General features: G+C 41.5%; 2 protein-coding genes across 2 annotated transcripts in view; one reads left to right on the top strand and one right to left on the bottom strand.

Annotated features, from left to right (window-relative positions):
- LOC138665736 (interferon-induced protein with tetratricopeptide repeats 5-like) overlaps positions 1-17,022 on the top strand; it is a 49,729-nt gene extending 32,707 nt beyond the window's left edge. The window contains exon 2 of the transcript XR_011318513.1: positions 16,886-17,022. The gene's annotated coding sequence lies outside the window, so the exon portion shown is untranslated. The remainder of the gene's footprint in view (positions 1-16,885) is intronic.
- Positions 1-21,825, bottom strand: part of SLC16A12 (solute carrier family 16 member 12) — a 66,040-nt gene that overhangs the window by 1,498 nt on the left and 42,717 nt on the right. The window contains exons 2-6 of the mRNA XM_069753492.1: positions 17,388-17,665; positions 16,548-16,651; positions 12,847-12,990; positions 7,823-8,408; positions 1,243-1,502 (exon numbers count right to left, since the gene is read on the bottom strand). Of these exons, the coding sequence (XP_069609593.1) occupies positions 1,243-1,502; positions 7,823-8,408; positions 12,847-12,990; positions 16,548-16,651; positions 17,388-17,494 (1,201 nt within the window). The 5' untranslated portion in view covers positions 17,495-17,665. The remainder of the gene's footprint in view (positions 1-1,242; positions 1,503-7,822; positions 8,409-12,846; positions 12,991-16,547; positions 16,652-17,387; positions 17,666-21,825) is intronic.

Below are 21,825 nucleotides of genomic sequence, written 5' to 3'. Positions count from 1 at the left end.
AAAAAAGAAGAATTAGAAACCTGTAGAATCAGATCACTAAAAAGTATCAGTTGAACACAACATGCAAGATTTATATATGCTGTTATGTCTAATTAGAGATTAACGAACCCGAACTGTAAAGTTTGGGGTTTGTACCAGATACCAAGTGTCCGGTGCTGAACTCCGAACACACGCTCCAGTTTGGGGAGGAGATAGAATTTTTTAATGTCCCCAATGATTTCTATTGGGTTCAGGTTGAAGGTCGGTCGAACCTGAACTTCGAAGGGTCCACTCATCCCTATGTTTAATACCAGCTCTTAGGAGCCAATGCAAGACACACGGATTACAGGATGTCTTTGTTTTCCTTTGAATAAATTCCGGGAAGAGTTATCAGTTTTTCCTAATGTGCTCGTTTAGGCCACAATCAGATGTCCGTGTTGCATGGAAGTGTTCCATTTGTAAAAAATACCCACTATGGTCTATGGGGCTGTTCACGTGTCAGTGTTTAATGCAGACCGTGTGTTCGTGTAAAAATCATAGACACGTGCTTTTTTTTTCTGTATCACAAGTGAAAAATACCAATAGATAATGTTATACGCTAGGGCTGTTGTAGGGAGGCATGGCCGTGACATAGACGGAAACCATCCGTATAAAGGATATGAGAGGCAAATAATACATAGTAACAGTTAGTAAGGCCGAAAAAAGACATTTGTCCATCCAGTTCAGCCTATATTCCATCATAATAAATCCCCAGATCTACGTCCTTCTACAAAACCTAATAATTGTATGATACAATATTGTTCTGCTCCAGGAAGACATCCAGGCCTCTCTTGAACCCCTCGACTGAGTTCGCCATCACCACCTCCTCAGGCAAGCAATTCCAGATTCTCACCGCCCTAACTAAATAATAAAGCAATCGAAAAACATCAAACACCTGCCTGGCTAGGTGCTAACTATATATTATACCTCTGACTGGCGTTACCAGGAATGTAACCGCTGTGCAAAGCCTTCTCAGTAATACACCATATCAGACCAGAGGCTGTGTATCTCTCGGAAGCTTTTCCTTCAGCCTGACTCAAGGCCATGATATTCAGAAAAGGCAGGGGAACTCCATATTAATGCTCATGGTTCCTGAATGAGAAGGCTATAAACCTCATATAGGTAGGATGGTAAAGTGTTCCCTTTTGGCCATATAGTATAGTCATAAATCATTGAACATCTGTAGCTACAAAACTGAAAAGGCTTGTGGACATCTAAACATACCTGATATTGGTGGGCTGACCAGATATGGCACCGCATGGAGGAAGAACACCGCACCAAGGGCTGATGATAAGCTGGATGTACCTACAACATCTCCAGTCACAACAGGAATCAGGGCAACGTAGGCTCCGTCAAAATAACCAAATGTAACAGAGAAAGGCACAAGGAGTTCAAAACACCTAAGAATCGGAAGGAAAAGGCAGCTGAGGCCGTCCAGTCCCACGGCAATGAGGTAGCATGCGTATCGGTGCTGCTTCAGAAATCTGAAAGAAATGGAGATTTCAATATATATCAAAACCTAAATATCGCATTTATGAATGCTAAAAAAACTCTGGGATATTATGTAATTTTCTAGCTTTTAGATGTTTAGGTTAATATATTAAATTAGAAAAAAAACAAAATATCAATTACATAATACATTATTAGAATTCAGAGAGAAGGTAAAAGGGTTGTGCAGGGTTATGGCTCATTCAGACGTCAGTTTTTCACACGTAATTTCTAACCGTTCTTTTCGCGAACAAAACGCCTACCTATTTTAGTCTATGTGGGTGTCAATACATCCATCTATTTTTTAGGACGGGACGGTCTGCACCAAAACCTGGAAACATGTCCGATTATGATCAGAGTTACTGATAAAATCCGCTAGTAACGGTCTGGGTATAGGTATGGCTAAACATGTATAGAAATATATATATATATATACATATATATATATGTATATATATATATATATACAGTATATATATCGGACAGCACTTGGATGCCGTTTGTGTTTTGTCTGTCCTTCATGGACCGGATATGTGCACATAACATCTTTTTCAGGTAGGTCCCCTCCATAACCCTCTTGAACAGCGCTTAATGAATGCTAAGGAAAATCATCATATACACTGCAATGTTCAACTTGCTGTTCTTATGCTCAGGCTTTTGAGCTTCTTTTAAAGGGAACCTGTCACCCCCAAAATGGAAGTTGAGCTAAAGGTACCATCACACTAGACGATATCGCTAGCGATCCGTGACGTTGCAGCGTCCTCGCTAGCGATATCGTCCAGTGTGACAGGCAGCAGCGATCAGGCCCCTGCTGTGCTGTCGCTGGTCGGGGAAGAAAGTCCAGAACTTTATTTCGTCGCTGGACTCCCCGCAGACATCGCTGAATCGGCGTGTGTGACACCGATTCAGCGATGTCTTCACTGGTAACCAGGGTAAACATCGGGTAACTAAGCGCAGGGCCGCACTTAGTAACCCGATGTTTACCCTGGTTACCATCCTAAAAGTAAAAAAAACAAACACTACATACTTACCTATCGCTGTCTGTCCTCCAGCGCTGCGCTCTGCTCTCCTCCTGCACTGACTGTGAGCGTCGGGCAGCCGGAAAGCAGAGCGGTGACGTCACCGCTCTGCTTTCCGGCCGCTGTGCTCACACAGACAGTACAGGAGGAGAGCAGAGCACAGCGCTGGAGGACAGACGGCTGTAGGTAAGTATGTAGTGTTTGTTTTTTTTACTTTTAGGATGGTAACCAGGGTAAACATCGGGTTACTAAGCGCGGCCCTGCACTTAGTTACCCGATGTTTACCCTGGTTACCGGCATCGTTGGTCGCTGGAGAACGGTCTGTGTGACAGCTCTCCAGCGATCAAACAGCGACGCTGCAGCGATCCGGATCGTTGTCGGTATCGCTGCAGCGTCGCTAAGTGTGACGGTACCTTAAGCCCACCGGCATCAGGGGCTTATCTACAGCATTCTGTTGAAAATCTGATTAACCAAACATTGATAAAATTCTATCTTTTTTTGCGTACAAAAAACAAATCACTGCCTTCTGAATGAGGCCTTAGACTATGTTCACATGTCCAGTAATGATCCATTGGACCCAGCAGCAATACGTTGGCAAAAAAGTTTTGCAGACAATTTTTTTTAATCCATTTTACAAATCTCATCTCTGCTGGAAGCCATATTTTTTAACATTGCAGTTCATGGAAAACCTATCCGTCAATCAGCCACCCGTTTATGTTTCATTTGTAACGGATCCATTTTTTTGCTTACTGGATCCATTACAAATGGAAGAAATTGGATGGCGAATTAACTGATCCGTTTTCCATTTAAATGTTTAAACACACGTATACAGCAAAGATCAGTTTTTAAAAAAAAAAAATGATAAAAAAATTGTGTCTGCACAATTTATTTGCCAATGGATCATGACTTAGAGGAACATGGTTGAACGTTTGTCATGTGTAGTGTGTGGTAATGTAGCTCTGTTCCATTCTACTCCAACATGGGTTGCTAACTTTTTTTTTTTCTTAGAAGGAAAAAAACAGATAAGACTATGTTGTTTGATGGACCTATTGGAAAACCAAGAGAAAATATAAAGATTTTGTTCCACTCACTTATGAATAGAAAATAATGACAATTACATTTAATAAAATAATGTATACAAGTTTCTCCAGAAACTGGAAGAAAACAGCTTTGTGTTTTGTGTTTTGATTTTTTTTTGAAAACCAATGGCCATATGAAAAAAGAATAAAAGTAAATAAATAAAACTCATATAAAATGTATAATTTCATCAATTAAAAATAATTATAGCGGATACTGTATCTGATATGTATCTGATCTGAGCTGTGGCATATATACCATTTTAGGGCACTAGAGGGCCCCGTCTTACTGCGTAAACACCAATAGTGATGGACTTTCTGATGAGAAATAAAACGAAATGAGCGCAAAACATTTTATTATATTCATTTTCCATATTGAAGATGGAAAGCTGATATTTTTGGGGGCTTAATTATTATTATCTTAGTTTGATACAGACAATTCTTTTTCACAGGCATTTGCGTTAGGATACATTGATTTCTAAGTTAGGGTCAGCACGCAGTGAACCCGGCAAGTGTCGGGGACCACTGGTTCCAGGAGGCTCTTTTGGCCATGTGTGCTCCAGAACCATCAGATTGGGAACCAATCCTTCAGAGCAGATCTTCATATTAGATCATAAAGTTCCTGAGCTGATTGATAGGGATTGTTAGAAAACCCCTTCATCAATATAGGTGCAGATAATTTAGGGATGCTTTAGTGCCTCACCAGGGCCCAACTAGAACTGACCTGGTCTCTCCTCGAAATGTCTAATCACGGGTTGGGTTTGCTTAAACTCTGCTTCTTTTGATTCAGGAAATTTGCTAGGACTGTTTCCGAAAAATAAGGAGAATTCCTACAAATTTGGGACAGTTGGAGTATACAGTATATGCTCTATGTAATGAAAGTTCTCTTAGTAAAGTGTCCCTTTACCACTAGATGGCACCACTGCCATGACTTTTTGATCCAGTTTTTTTTTTGCAGCATGCTTTGAAAAAATTAGTTCTCATGCTTCGCACTGACGAGGGCCAACAGCCCTAAACACTGTGTCTGTGAATTGAGATACTGATTTGGCTTTTATCCTAAGTCACATTGCACGACTCACTAAAGGGTTAATTGTGACTTGTAGGATCGCTACTTCCAACAGGTGGCGCTATAGAGTTTAAGTCCTCTTTTTCTCAGAAGAGGCAATTTGCATATTGAAAACAATTGGATAGAAATCTGCTTCTTTCTCCTTCTGGACAGATCTTTCTCTTTCAAATTCTGGATATACAGGTCCTTCTCAAAAAATTAGCATATAGTGTTAAATTTCATTATTTACCATAATGTAATGATTACAATTAAACTTTCATATATTATAGATTCATTATCCACCAACTGAAATTTGTCAGGTCTTTTATTGTTTTAATACTGATGATTTTGGCATACAACTCCTGATAACCCAAAAAACCTGTCTCAATAAATTAGCATATCAAGAAAAGGTTCTCTAAACGACCTATTACCCTAATCTTCTGAATCAACTAATTAACTCTAAACACATGCAAAAGATACCTGAGGCTTTTATAAACTCCCTGCCTCCTTCATTACTCAAAACCCCCATCATGGGTAAGACTAGCGACCTGACAGATGTCAAGAAGGCCATCATTGACACCCTCAAGCAAGAGGGTAAGACCCAGAAAGAAATTTCTCAACAAATAGGCTGTTCCCAGAGTGCTGTATCAAGGCACCTCAATGGTAAGTCTGTTGGAAGGAAACAATGTGGCAGAAAACGCTGTACAACGAGAAGAGGAGACCGGACCCTGAGGAAGATTGTGGAGAAGGACCGATTCCAGACCTTGGGGAACCTGAGGAAGCAGTGGACTGAGTCTGGTGTGGAAACATCCAGAGCCACCGTGCACAGGCGTGTGCAGGAAATGGGCTACAGGTGCCGCATTCCCCAGGTAAAGCCACTTATGAACCATAAACAGCGGCAGAGGCGCCTGACCTGGGCTACAGAGAAGCAGCACTGGACTGTTGCTAAGTGGTCCCAAGTACTTTTTTCTGATGAAAGCAAATTTTGCATGTCATTCGGAAATCAAGGTGCCAGAGTCTGGAGGAAGACTGGGGAAAAGGAAATGCCAAAATGCCTGAAGTCCAGTGTCAAGTACCCACAGTCAGTGATGGTGTGGGGTGCCATGTCAGCTGCTGGTGTTGGTCCACTGTGTTTCATCAAGGGCAGGGTCAATGCAGCTAGCTATCAGGAGATTTTGGAGCACTTCATGCTTCCATCGGCTGAAATGCTTTATGGAGATGAAGATTTCATTTTTCAGCACGACCTGGCACCTGCTCACAGTGCCAAAACCACTGGTAAATGGTTTACTGACCATGGTATTACTGTGCTCAATTGGCCTGCCAACTCTCCTGACCTGAACCCCATAGAGAATCTGTGGGATATTGTGAAGAGAAAGTTGAGAGACGCAAGACCCAACACTCTGGATGAGCTTAAGGCCGCTATTGAAGCATCCTGGGCCTCCATAACATCTCAGCAGTGTCACAGGCTGATTGCCTCCATGCCACGCCGCATTGAAGCAGTCATTTCTGCCAAAGGATTCCCGACCAAGTATTGAGTGCATAACTGAACATTATTATTTGATGGTTTTTTTGTTTGTTATTAAAAAACACTTTTATTTGATTGGATGGGTGAAATATGCTAATTTATTGAGACAGGTTTTTTGGGTTATCAGGAGTTGTATGCCAAAATCATCAGTATTAAAACAATAAAAGACCTGACAAATTTCAGTTAGTGGATAATGAATCTATAATATATGAAAGTTTAATTGTAATCATTACATTATGGTAAATAATGAAATTTAACACTATATGCTAATTTTTTGAGAAGGACCTGTAGTCCGTATATAGTGATGATAGATCTTCCTATTGCTGAGACAGGGATGACAGTTGGTGCTTTTAATATTCTATGGTGGGGAGGAGCTAGAAACAGACATTCCGATGCAAGTTCACGTGAAGTGACAGTTATAGTTCTCCATAGAACTTTATGAGCAGCAACTGTCATCTCCTAGCTCAGTAATGGAAAATTCTGTATTCACTAAAGACAGATTTTACCTGAGAATTTTGAGAACGAAAAATCAGTCCAGGAGGGCGAAAGAAGTAGATTTTTCTAATCAGATATAGTGCTAAGTTTCTTATTTTCAGGTGAACTACTAATTTATGGTAAAAATAAAATAAAAAATAACGGTTGCTTTTGAAAGCTCTGTAATTTTATTCATGATCTTCAATTTTAAGAGTTGCCATTTTTTATTCTCACATTTCTCTATCTGGCACGATAAATATCTTATCCACAGTGAGGTAACTTGAGTACATATTGCAATTAAACAGAATCTGTCAGTAGGATTGTCCCTCCTGAGCCGTCTATATGGGCATGTAGGTGATAGGAAGCTGAATAACATGACACCTTGGTATCTGCGATCTGATGTCTTATTAAAGAGAAATCCTAATTTTTCTTATATGTAAATGAGCTGTTCAGGGCTGTGGGCCGGACACTGATCTGCAGGAGAATCTGCTCCAGAGATTATTCTAAATGAAAGGGGGATGTTACCAGTGTGAGACGTAGATCAGGAGATCAGACTGTCAGTTATTACTTGCCTCACACTGGTAACTCTCCTTTTTATTTCCAATAATCTCCTGCAAATCAGTGTTGGCCCCTAGTTCTGAACAGCTCATTTACATATAAGAAAAATGTGAATTTCTCTGGAATAAGACATCAGATCGCAGATATCAAGGTCATCATTTTATTCAGCTTCCTATGACCTACATGCTCATATAGACGGCTTAGGAGGGTTGATCCTACTGACAGATTCCCTTTAATTTAATTATACGAGGTTCTGATCACAGCAGCGTCATCCTTCCCATTCAATGTGCAGCAATGATAGCGCCTAGGACGACCAGTTCCCAGCAAATCATGGCAGATTCTAGTACTGGCCTATAATGGGGTCCATCAAGTTATGGTGCCATTTCATTGAATGTTAAGACCTGAGCTGTATCAGGTAACACCAGTGTGAATGGAGCCTTCACCATTAGATACTTGTGGGGTTTAGTTTTGATTTCTAGGTAGGGGGTGGATGGAAGAAGGGGACTAATGGATGAGATTTATACAAGACACAAAGCAACTCACTAGGATATTGTAAACCTGTAATAGATCTATAACTATGTAGCCAGTTTGTGCTCTAAAATAAAATAAAGTGGATTACCGTCTGTCCGTCAACCATCCGAAGGTGATGTTCCCAACAATGTCTATGACGCCCAGTATGGACATCAGGAAGGCCGCTTGCTGGTGGCTCACACCAACACTAAGAGCATAAGGCACCAGGTAGACAAACGGAGGACTGCATCCATAAGCGAGAAATAAAAAAGAGATGGCGAGAATGATGAAGTTTGGCTTCAGCAGGAAGCTGTACTCCTTTTGAGAGCAGTAGCAGAGACTCTTGTGAGTGCAGTCCTGGCTCAGAGGGGAGCATTTGGAGGAAGGAATGCGGCTTTGGTTTGGCTCCTTTGGATTATGCTCCTGCTTTAGTGAATAGTGGGCAAAGTCATCTTTCAGGAGTATAGGTCGCATTAAAGCACCACATACACAAAGGTTGGCAACAAACCCACCAAGAATGAGTAAAGCTCCACGCCAGGAAAATTGTTCAATTAGCATTTGTACCACAGGGGCCAATATAAAGGTGCCAATCCCACTCCCGGACATGGCAATGCCATAAGCCAAGGCTTTCCGCTTGTCAAAGTACTTTCCCACCATGGCAATAGCAGGACTATAACAAAGTGCAAATCCAACACCTAGAAAAAAAAACAACAAATCAATTATTTAGTAGAATAAAAAGAACTTAAACTGTTATTCCATTATCAGTTAGTTATTATAGACTAAAGTTGCTTAACATAAATTAGTAATACAATATTGTTGGTCACATAGCTATGTGAATGTTAAGGGGTCAAATGAAGACACGGGTCACAAAAGGATAATGTGATGGTGTAACATTCATAGCAGTTACCTGTTGCTGCGTCTAGATGGAACTCGCAGCAAACAGATTCAAGCAGTCCCCATTGAGATCAATGCTATATGTGCAGGTAGCGCCCCCAAGCTGTAGTGGAGTAGTGCGTTTGGTGACGCCATCAGAGGTGCAAGGGGGTCCATTCGTTTATGAGTCCTTTCTATTCTATGTATCCTCAGGATTGCATTTTTACATCAGATATTGCTGTACTTTTTGTATGGAGTATGTCAGCATACTGGCAAAATGAAAAAATAGAAGCGTAGACTGGCACCATCCACCAATATCCATTACGGGTGCAGCAAAATTAAATCAAAGCATACATAGACACCAAAAACGAATGGAAAAAAATAGCCATATGCACCCATGCTCATAAAATATCTTATTTAAAGAGTATATTTGTAAAAAGTTTAATATTATAGTGCCCTTTTAATTGCAAGAAGATAAGTGGGGGTTTGGGTCCTGCTGTCAATCTATCAGAACTCCCTTCCCTGATAAATGCACAGATCTTGGGGTAATCGGGAAGTTAAGCTGATTTACTACACCAGTAATGTAGATTAGAAATGGCGTCCTCCCTGAAAAATAATGGGTGGGGAACGAAGGATTGGAGGTCTTCCTGGCGCAGGTCCCTGCTAGCTATGACCTACAAAAATTCAGGTGAACATACACATGCAGGATTGCCCGTGTTTGTCAGACAATCCCCACATGTCTTGTGGTAGTCTGAGAGCCTCGGAACCTGCGGCCGTGAGAATGTGAAAATTTACTGGAGCACCCGCGAAACTCGGTGCATATCCGAGCACCAAGTAAGGAGGACTTGCGCTCATCACTAGCTATTATGTAACTGGCAAAGCTGAAGAACGCGCATTTTATCATCATCTCTCCACTTAAAAGTTCCCTGGCTCATATTATTATGTAGTAATACAAGTAATGATCTGCGCTCATATTGGCACATTCAAAAAACTTCTAAAAATTGACACAAAAGCCGTGACCAGGGTGTTGATGCAGGTGGCTTGTGATGCACATTTTTACTTTGTAACCTTTTGGAAGTTTTCCATGCAAAAACAATAGTAATGCCAGATTATTAATACTATCCTCTAGGAGACCAAAATCTAAGCTTTTAATGCCGCAGCTATTCTAGGCTAATAATGGACGTTATTATTCGTGTTTCCATTTAGCAAGTGAAAAAAGCTAATTTAAGGCAACGGTTATTTGGCAGCTTATTCTCGACTTATGTGACATTAGCTTAGTACAGGTAAAATGTTGTCCTGCTTCCATGTTCTGTATTTCAGGTGATTGAAATAAAATTAACCACAAGCTGAAACATATTAGGTAGTTTCAGTTTTTGGTGAGATCTAAGCCCCAACAAACCACATGAAGGGTAAGAGCTACAACAATTTGTCCTAAAAGCTGCGTACAAACCCAACATTGACAATGTCAAAATATGAAGAAATATCTAAATATAAAAGCAAAAGAAATGTGAAAAAGTTTCACCACTTTTATGGGAAACATTCAGGAGATTTGACAAGCCTGAACCATTGGTACGAATCAGGGACACAAGCTCTTATGTTTTACGCAGAAATACGACAGCATTTCAAAGAAAACACAGTTCTCTTCACAGAAACGCGTTGGGCATCTCTTCACAGAAACGGATTGGGCATCTCTTCACAGAAACGCATTGGGCATCTCTTCACAGAAACGAGTTGGGCATCTCTTCACAGAAACGCGTTGGGCATCTCTTCACAGAAACGCATTGGGCATCTCTTCACAGAAACGCTTTGGGCATCTCTTCACAGAAACGCGTTGGGCATCTCTTCACAGAAACACATTGGGGTTCTCTTCACAGTAACGCGTTGGGCATCTCTTCACAGAAACACGTTGGGAATCTCTTCACAGAAACGCGTTGGGCATCTCTTCACAGAAACACGTTGGGCATCTCTTCACAGAAACGCTTTGGGCATCTCTTCACAGAAACGCATTGGGCATCTCTTCACAGAAACGCATTGGGCATCTCTTCACAGAAACGCATTGGGCATCTCTTCACAGAAACGCGCTGGGGTTCTCTTCACAGAAACGCGCTGGGCATCTCTTCACAGAAACACGTTGGGGTTCTCTTCACAGCTCCCTTAGTCTCCAGTCATGTTGGCTAAATTTGCTCCTTTATTTTTTTCGCTTATGGGTAGATGTCACTAGTGTTTCTTTACTCTATTTCTCCACCATGTATGGTTTTGGCCAATATCACTGTTGCCGCTACACACATCCCGCTTTTTTTTTCTTTACTTATTCTCTCATCATCCCTTTTAGGTTCTAAAACATCATATTACACACGCATTCTTCAAATTGTATTACATGATTATTAGGGGTATTGTAGTTTTTGGATTTTTGTGTGTACCAACTACATATCTGTACCCATTATTCTGGCTTGAGGACGTAGTATATTCATGCTAATTATCTTATGCTGAGGTATGTTTTCATACACAACTTTGGCATTTCTAATTGCTGTGCTATATTTGTTTTATAATAAAGTTTTTATTTTTTTTGGGATGTACAGTCCCCCTCCTTTTGCATATACTTTTTTGTTTTCCATTGATTCATTTCACATGCTTGCCTGGCACTCCATGCACATTCACAGCTGTGCCCACCACAATTTCCCTCTACTTGATTGACAACACTAGCACGATTTATTTTTGCTATATAATTTTCTCTTGTTTGCTGACTTCTAGGCTATAATTAAGAAAATGCAAGTTCCAATGTGCTTATAACCATCTGCCAATAAATTGTCATTTATCCAGTAAACTATGTCTGAGTTACACATTCAATTCCCTGTGTAGCCCTCACGTCCTAAAAGGAAACCTAACTCCCTGAGTTTGTTTTCTTGCCTAGCACCAATCTCCTTAGCGTGACTGATAGCAGAGTGTCCGATTTCCTTGCCTGTAGCTTTGCATATAGATTAAAATGCTGAGTATAAGGTCTGCTAAATACAGTCAATATAGGGGTGAATGAGGCCTTTAGTTTATTTCTAAATGCCTCCAATTTCTTACTGAGGTGCAAAGATTTTTGTCTCCTGTGCATAGGTATTCATTGTCTTAGAGGAGAATTACACGCCACATAGAGCACCCAAGAAAGCATTGTACAACTGTGCACAAAACCATATGGAAGCTATAGAAAGTGTGTGCTTTACACACAGGAGAGCATGAGACTTAAAGGGACACTGTCACCTGAATTTGGAGGGAACAATCTTCAGCCATGGAGGCGGAGTTTTCAGGTGTTTGATTCACCCTTTCCTTACCCGCTGGCTGCATGCTGGCTACAATATTGGATTGAAGTTCATTCTCTGTCCTCCGTAGTAGCAATCTTGCCTTGCGCAGGTGTGTACTATGGAGGACAGAGAATGAACTTCAATCCAATATTGCAGCCAGCATGCAGCCAGCGGGTAAGGAAAGGGTGAATCAAAAACCCCGCCTCCATGGCTGAAGATTGTTCCCTCCAAATTCAGGTGACAGTGTCCCTTTAAAGGGGTTTTAATTAATAGATTAAAGGACAGCATGGGATCGCAGCTGATTCTGTGAAGTGAAAGATATTTCTGTCTTTTTTAAAAACTCCCAAATAGAATCAGCTGTGATCCCATGCTGACCTGTCTGTATCCTCTATTTTGCTACTTCCCGCACCCAGGAGCTGTGGTATGATCAGACCATGTTCCTGTACAGTCAGACACGGCCATTACACAGTACATAGTAAAAGACACAGAATAAGATTATCTCGACACAGGAACATTTTATTTAATTACATCAAATTGTGGAAATTATTATTATTCCAAGATCTATTGATTAAAATGTACTTTGTTCATGAGACAACTTCTTTAAGAACTACATCGCGCTGTAAATCTTTGGGTAAATATAGTATAAAGTATTCGGAACATGGTGATGCAGACCATCATTTACAATGTTTTGCCTTGTCTACATATCCGATTCTTTCAAAACAACCATCTTAAAATTAAATGCATCTGACAGTTTATATTTATAATGATTTGGGATAGTATAATGTATTAGTGGCAAGAGATAGAGGACGCTGACAGTGCTGCAATGTATGTAATCATTCATTTTATACCAAATCAATGGCGTCAGTTCTATGTTCCAGTTTACAAGACAAATGACTGCGAGATTGAAGAAGTGATATTACCTTTGCCTACTGTGAAGTTCTGTAAAAGAGACATGTATCCTAGTAGGTCTTACCTGTGATTACTCCTAGGGTGAGGTAGAGATACTCCAGGCTTGTTGCAAATGAACTTAGGATTAGTCCCGTGGAAGCAAGAAGGCCACCAAGAATGATTCCCATTTGACAGGAGACATGATTGCTCACATAGCTTCCCAGAGGGGCTGTAAAAGGAGGTATGACCAGTCAAACCTTTGTAAGAATGTTATCATGTACAATAGAAAATTATATTGTGGTACTATAAGTACTTTTATGGCCAAAACTGACAAAAGTAGTCTAGAAGTGATACCTTTATTGGCTAACCAGAAGAATTAGGCTTGCAAACCTGCTTGAAGAAGGAACCCCCTGTGCTCTGATAGCTTCCAGACATAATTCTTCTGGTTAGCCAATAAAGGTAGCACTTCTAGACTACTTTTGTCATTTTTGGCCATAAAAGTATTTCTACGGATGTTATCAGACAATTACCCCTGATTGCCTATAGATATTAGGCCGGTTTCACACGTCAGTGGCTCCGGTACGTGAGGTGACAGTTTCCTCACGTACCGGAGACACTGACTCATGTAGACACATTGAAATCAATGTGTCTCTGCACATGTCAGCGTGTTTTCACGGACCGTGTGTCCGTGTGCAAAACACAGAGACATGTCAGTGTTCGTGGGAGCGCACAGATTACACAGACCCATTAAAGTCCATGTGCAGTCCGTGTGCCGTGCAGGAGACAGCGCTACAGTAAGCGCTGTCCCTCCCACATGGTGCTGAAGCCACCATTCATATCTTCTCTCCAGCAGTGTTCGCTGGAAAGAAGATATGAAAAATCCTTTTTTTTTTTTGTTTTTTTGTGTTTTGCAAAAGTGCAGCTACTTTCAGTGGAAACTATACGGACATCAAACATGGCATAAATCAGTAATACAAATAAATGCATTAAACTATGTAATAAATCATTTCAGAGATATCTGGTTCTTTCTACATTTATGAACCATTTTTTCACCTTCCCCGGCTTCCAGAACTTATTATTACTCTGAAAAAAACAGATTGAATTCATCGTGCGGAAGGTAAGACAGGCTGCTGGCACAGTGAGATATCAGGTTGCACATCCTATTATAATCTATGTAGAGGAGAGGGACTAGAAAGAGGATGAGGAGGAGGATAAGGAGGTGGGGAGCAAAGTAAAGAAACACAGTATGCAGATTCTAGCTAGCTTATCCCAGTGCTGGTTCACAGATACACTGCTCAGTTATACTGGGTAATTTCCACATTGCTTCTGCTGCTTCTCTCTGTGGGCTACCAAAGGGGAAGAGAGCAGAAATCCTTTTGTGTTTAGTGTATAAGAGACATAACTGCTTATCTCCTTCTACTAGTCCAAGTGTCAGTTGCACATTAGTAAAAGAGTCTTCAAAAGTACAGGATACTAGTAATATAATGATTTGAAATAATGTTATTCCTCATGTACAAACTCACACATGACAGCTTATTCAAAAAGTTACTTCAGAGTATAGTTAGCCTTCATGTTAAACCAATGCAAAGTCTGGCAACTGACTTATTTGTGATTTCATTGCATCTGTAGATTGCAAGCTTTTTATGCAATGTCCGTTAAAGCACCACTCCCTTGTTTTTTTTATTTATTTTTATTTATTGCGCCGCTGGAGTGGTGCTTTAATGTAATTCTACTGCCCCGTCTTATACTCACCTGTTGCCATCTTCATCCACTTCCCTTCAGTGCATCTCTATGGGGGCCTCGTTCTGGCTCTCACACAATTGCATTGAGCTCCTGTGACGTAACTTCTGACTTCTGTCCAGTTAGAAGTTACGGGCACAAGATTTAGAATCCCATTCAGGATCATGAATAAAATGTGTAAAGGTCACAGGAAAAAAATATGTCAAAATGGCATCCCCTTCTTGAGGGTCACACATGTCATCTCAGAAGATTACATTACTTATTTCTACCGCACATTCCATATATTAGCTTCACCTTAGGTAACCAGTTTGCTGCCCATGCCCTTTATCTAGCTAACTTGATCAGACTAAAGTGGCTTGATGTCCCCTCTAAGAACCCAGGGCACAGGCCCTATGGGCACACTCCTATCTGGCTCTGTACACCAATATCTGTAGCAGAAAAAAGTGGTTGGATTGCTTGACTAAATCCTTTCCCCTATTTCAAATGAAATCATACAGAGTGGCCACGAAAAAACAAAACTTGTATCCTTGATGTGGATTTTTCAGGATAATACACTGGTACATTGGGGCTCAATTGCCAAAACTGCCTTTGTTGCCAATAACTACCCATCAGAGTTCAGTTTTCACTTTACCAGATCAGATTAAGAAATGAATGAGGCCCATTATCCCTCTCTATGACAGTCACGTGGTACCTCACGGAGCGGGCAGTAGTCTTCTGTGGGTATCTAACACTCTCTACTTGATTCAAAACAGAATAGTTATGGAGAAAAACTACATAAATAATACACAGGCTGATTCACAGAAAATTAGGGGGCAGAGGTTCCGATCCTCATGGTACAAGCAAAAGCAGTGTACATGGTGGCGTAGTGCAGAAGTGACATAATATAGGATCCATGGCTCAATGGATGAATTGATGCGAAAATTAATCTCGCCATATACGAGATAATTGTCTGTGAAATTGGAAGAAAAGTCAACGTACACATGAGATTTTGTCTTGGCCTAGTGTTCATATGCTTTCAGTGGGGAAAGAAGAGAAAGCTGCTACCAGACAGGAGGTGGATCATTACCAATGATCGTAGATGGCCATTTGGACTCATTGCATTGCCATACGTTATGGGCCCAATTCATCAAAGATTTCTTGCTAGAATTTTGGCATAAAAGCCTTGAAAAGTCTCAAAATTTAGGCGAAACTCAGAGCTGCACCTACATTGTGACATCTTCACTATAGTTTCTCCCAGCACCACCAAAATTGGTTTAGTTGCGACTGAGCATTGTGAAGGTTTATTGTCAAATTCTTGACGATCGTCGGCATTCAATACACCACAAATTTTAAGAGTAGGATTTGTGGCAAAGCGCACACTGCTCGTACGCCTCTTCATGAATCAGGAGCGTCTGACTCCAGCCAGCACGCCCCCTCATCAAGACCCGCGTGAACTGCTCAGCTCTAAGTCTTGATGAATCAGGCACCATGTCTGGGGTGAAACATGAAACAATTTATCAGATGTGGCATATTGTTGACCAATAGGTACTGGTACACAGATAATTTACACCATAGAAAAAATGGTGTTTGGTGATCAGCTATTGGGACTCAGATTGCAGACCCGGTATTTTGATTAAAATGTGAAAGAACAATCCTATACGTGGACGTCTTCCAGCAAGTCTGTGTACCGTTATCTGATCACAAGAATGAGTATTTCTTCTTTCAAAAAGAAACAGGTTCTGTTTTCTTGGACCACACTACATAATTCCAATCCAGAAGGGAAATCTCCCCTAAATTCACACTGTCTATGGTGAAGGATTTGGGAACACAGAGGCTAGATTACTTGTCTCTATGGTACACAAATTAAATATTAATAAAACACAAAAAAAGGTCATGAAAAAAACAACACAAAACCAATCCTCTGTTAGATTCTTTAGCTTTTTCATAGCATTCTCTCTGCCGTGCCTTATGTTGGGTCAGAGATTTCATTTTAACATCTTTACATTCAGAATGTAGCTCCCAGCATTATGTAGTGTAGGATTATAGGGACATGTCCACATTACTTACCGCACAGCATAGTAGCGCAGTCAACAATGGAATGTATCCAAGCAGTTCGTGAATAATCTTGACCAAAATACACTTGAAACTCAACAAAAAATATTGAGATGCATCTATACAATAGGAAGAAAAAAAGCAGCTTATTATCTTAAAGTCAAAGGACTCCCAGCAGTAATACACGTGACGTACATGGCTAAAATATATTATATTAGATTGCCCTCCAAATCAGATAAAGGGTCATTCCCACCTTCATAAATGAGCATTGTGGGATAATTATTGTAAATGACTGCTAATTAAGATTTCCTACTGTTCTTAATATATTAACACTTCATTTCTTTTGTTTACAGATCATTTCCTTGAAGACCGACCACTGACAGCAGAACGCGCGCAGTGCTTCCAAGCTTTTTTTCTGTCAGGCATGCAAGAACTCCTTTGAAGCTGCCCAGGATCACTGAAGAGCGCTATTACCTTCCAATCCCTGCCAGCTTCAACACAGTGCAAAACAAGCTAGAAAGTGGAATTGGTCGGTCTCCTAGGCAAGAGTCAGCTTATGGTGGAGTTTCAAAACGGACATACTCAGGTGCCTACATAAAAATCTGGGGGCTCATTGGGAAGGGTTTTATTACGCCCCAGCTGCTGGGATTTGAAGAGAAGTAGGAAGACACCAGGCAGAGGGCAGGGCGACTTGTCACTGAGGCACCTTAGAGGATGGCCCAATAGTAGTTATGTGACTTGCTACTATTGGTGGTACACCACTGGACATACTTGGTAAGGGCGTTTTGGGCCTTATTGTCAGCAGTGTCTTATCAGCTATACAACATGAAATAAATACAATAGAAAAGTACGCACCTTGTAACAGCTCGTGTGCAGACTGTGACAAGAAAGCAGCCAATCACAATCATCCACCCCCAGCCGCCATCAGGTGGGGCCGTGTGCTGAATCGTCTTCTTTGTCATGGTTGACAATTGTAGACACCTCTGGAGTCCAAACTTCCCCCCTCAAACAGGTATAAATGGTGGTGGAGCTTCTTTGTCCACATAAGCTCACACCAAGATACAGACAAATTTTGGGCGACATGCGGAATACTCCAGAACAGAAGTCTTATTAAGTACAATTTTATTCACCATCTGAAAGAGACCATAAAGGTAGAAGATTCAAATTCATAAAATATCAAAAATGAAAGAACAAACCATCACAATTTAATAAAACTCTTGTTTCCTGGTAATAAACTTAGAATGTACTAAAGCAGAGAAAAAGTGACATTATTTGTGGAAGAGCTGTCATTGTCATGTAGTCCATTCACGTGCGCAGGGCTGAGGTACGATAGCACTCACAATCTGTGGCTAAGTATGGTGCTGTTTTTGGAACAATGCCACCATGTTTTTCCAACCCTGTACAAATCTTTTAACCCCTTTATGACTTACCCTTCATTTTATCTCCTTTCTTTCCAAGAGACTTTTTTTTTATTTTTGACATATGAGAGCATTTTTTTTTTGCAGAATGAGATGTAGTTTTCAATTACACCATTCAGTTTACCATATAATGTACTGAGAAATTGGAGAAAGTTATGTGTGGTAAAATGCTGGGAAAAAAAACTAAATTCTGCCATAATTTTTGGGGCTTATTTTTACGGCATTCATTATTTGGCAATACCAACCATATAAAAGGGGATTTTAGAGGTAAAAAAATAATTACTGTAGTTTGTGTCAACATTTTCTGAAATCTGTAACCTTTATCTTTCCATCAATGGAGCTGTGTGAGGAATTATTAGGCTACGCACTATCCAACAAAACATAGGATAGCATTCAACCGTGTTATACGCTCGTACGAGCGAGCAGTTAAACAGAAACAGGTAGAACATGCTCTAGATGCTACTGTAACCAGGGTCGGACTGGCCCACGGGAGAACTGGAGGATTCCCCCACTGCTCCAGGGGACCCTAGCCAGTGGTGTGTCGCTAATAGCGGCACTCCCAGCAGGTATGGGGTCCCTGAGTCAGGGAGGACCATCCAGTGTCAGCTGAGCAGCAGCTGGAGACACGAGCCTGTCCCCGCTGCTAAAGAGAAATTAATATTCACGCTTCCCCACGCCCCCATGGGCGTGAAGAGGAGTGAGTATTCATTTCACATAGCCGGCAGTGTTAGCCGCAGGCTGAGGCTAACACTGCCCGCATGTAAATCCGGAGCGGCTGCATTGGGGCCCTGGAGGTGGGTCCCTGCAGAGCAGGAAAATCCCTGCAGCTTGGCAGCGAAGTGGAGCTGCAGGGACCCGATGCCGTGACATCCTGATTCATGTCTGCTGCCCGGCGCTTTCTGTCTGACACAGCGCGGCTGGATGACATCATCATTCACCACGGCTGTTTCAGAGAGCAAGCTGCCGGCGCCGAAAATGTGCTGCGGCTGCGGGGAATGTGCGGAGAGGTGAGTGTTGCTATGTCTCTGTCTTCCTGCATGAGTGTATGTGGTGCTGTGTTGTGTGTGTGTGTGGTGCTGTATGTGTATTGGAGATTGGCAATGATGTGGGTGATGGAGAGAGCTGTGATGGGAATGGAGGGGGAGAAGGCAATGTTGGTGCTGGTGGAAAGGATGATGGAGTGGTGGGGAGGAGGCAATGATGGAGGTGGTGGAATGGGCATTGATGGGGTGGTGGGGGAGAAGGTAATGATGGTTGTGGTGGAAAGGGCAATGACGGTGGAGGTGGTGGGGGAGGCAATGATGGAGGTGTGGAAATGGGCAATGATGGGGTGGTGGGGGAGAAAGCAATGATGGGGTGGTGGAATGGGTAATGATGGGGTGGTGGGGAAGAAAGCAATGATGGAGGTGGTGCAAAGGAAAATGATGGTAGTGGTAGAAAGGACAATGGTGGTGAGGGAGGAGGAAATGATGGATGTTGTGGAATGGGCAATGATAGGGGTTTTGGGTGAGAAGGCAATGATGGAGGTGGTGATGAGAACAATGATTTAGCTGGAGGGGGCTGCATTATACTATATGAGGGTAGCTGCATTATACTTTGAGGGAGCTACATTATATTCTGTGTGTGGCTGCAATATATTTTGTGTAGGGGCTGCATTATTCTCTCAGGGGGCTACATAATACTATATGGGGCTGCATTATGCCCTATGAGGGGGCTACAGTATATTCTATGGGGGGCTGCATTATACCTTATGAGGGGGTTGCATTATACTCTGAGGGGGCTACATTGTATTCTGTGTGGATGGGCTGCATTATACTGCATGAATGGGGCTGCCTTATACCCTATGAGAGTGCTATACAGTTAGGTCCATATATATTTGGACAGAGATAACATTTTTCTAATTTTGGTTATAGACATTACCACAATGAATTTTAAACAAAACAATTCAGATGCAGTTGAAGTTCAGACTTTCAGCTTTCATTTGAGGGTATCCACATTAAAATTGGAAGAAGGGTTTAGGAGTTTCAGCTCCTTAACATGTGCCACCCTGTTTTTAAAGGGACCAAAAGTAATTGGACAATTGACTCCAAGGCTATTTCATGGACAGGTGTGGGCAATCCCTTCGTTATGTCATTCTCAATTAAGCAGATAAAAGGCCTGGAGTTGATTTGAGGTGTGGTGCTTGCATTTGGAAGGTTTTGCTGTGAAGTAAACATGCGGTCAAAGGAGCTTTCAATGCAGGCTAAACAAGCCATCCTTAAGCTACGAAAACAGAAAAAACCCATCCGAGAAATTGCTACAATATTAGGAGTGGCAAAATCTACAGTTTGGTACATCCTGAGAAAGAAAGAAAGCACTGGTGAACTCATCAATGCAAAAAGACCTGGGCGCCCACGGCAGACAACAGTGGTGGATGATCGCAGAATAATCTCCATGGTGAAGAGAAACCCCTTCACAACAGCCAACCAAGTGAACAACACTCTCCAGGAGGTAGGCGTATCAATATCCAAATCTACCATAAAGAGAAGATTGCATGAAGGTAAATACAGAGGGTTCACTGCACGGTGCAATCCACTCTTAAGCATCAAAAATAAAAAGGCTAGACTAGACTTTGCTAAAAAAAACATCTAAAAAAGCCAGCACAGTTCTGGAAGAACATTCTTTGGACAGATGAAACCAAGATCAACCTCTACCAGAATGATGGAAAGAGAAAAGTATGGTGAAGGCGTGATACAGCTCATGATCCAAAGCATAACACATCATCTGTAAAACACGGCGGAGGCAGTGTGATGGCTTGGGCATGCATGGCTGCCAGTGGCACTGGGTCACTAGTGTTTATTGGAGATGTGACACAGGACAGAAGCAGCCAAATGAATTCTGAGGTATTCAGAGCCATACTGTGTGCTCAGATCCAGCCAAATGCAGCCAAACTGATTGGTCGTCGTTTCATATTACAGATGGACAATGACCCAAAACATAAAGCCAAAGCAACCAGGAGTTTATTAAAGCAAAGAAGTGGAATATTCTAGAATGGCCAAGTCAGTCACCTGATCTCAACCCAATTGAGCATGCATTTCACTTGTTAAAGATTAAACTTCAGACAGAAAGGCCCACAAACAAACAGCAACTGAAAACCACCGCAGTGAAGGCCTGGCAGAGCATCAAAAAGGAGGAAACACAGCGTCTGGTGATGTCCATGAGTTCAAGACTTCAGGCAGTCATTGGCAACAAAGGGTTTTCAACCAAGTACTAAAAATGAACATTTTATTTAAAATTATTTAATCTGTCCAATTACTTTTGGTCCCTTTAAAAACAGGGTTGCACATGTTAAGGAGCTGAAACTCCTAAACCCTTCATCCAATTTTAATGTGGATACCCTCAAATGAAAGCTGAAAGTCTGAACTTCAGCTGCATCTGAATGGTTTTGTTTATAATTCATTGTGGTAATGTCTATAACCAAAATTAGAAAAATGTTGCCTCTGTCCAAATATATATGGACCTAACTGTATTATATTCTATGGAGGGGGCTGCATTACACTTTATGAGGGGGTTGCATTATATTTTGTGGGGTGCTGCATTATACCCTATGAAGGGGGATGCACTATATTCTATGAGGAGCTGCATTATATTCCGTGAGGGGGCTGAATTATATTCCATGAGGGGGGCTGCATTATATTCCATGATGGGGGCTGCATTATATTCCATGAGAGGGGCTGCATTATATTCCATGAGGGGGGGGCTGAATTATATTCTATGAGAGGGCTACATTATATTCTATGAGGGGGTTACCCCAACCCCTGCTACATAATTAACCCTCCGTCACATACAACTGATCTGACAGGCGCTTCTCTTTTACTTTCATTTCTCCTTCCTCA

Source organism: Ranitomeya imitator, chromosome 2 (genome assembly GCF_032444005.1).
Source record: "Ranitomeya imitator isolate aRanImi1 chromosome 2, aRanImi1.pri, whole genome shotgun sequence".
NCBI classification, from domain to species: domain Eukaryota; kingdom Metazoa; phylum Chordata; class Amphibia; order Anura; family Dendrobatidae; genus Ranitomeya; species Ranitomeya imitator.
The sequence above is the reverse complement of the archived record's forward strand: the minus strand, read 5'-3'. Positions and strand labels throughout refer to the sequence as shown.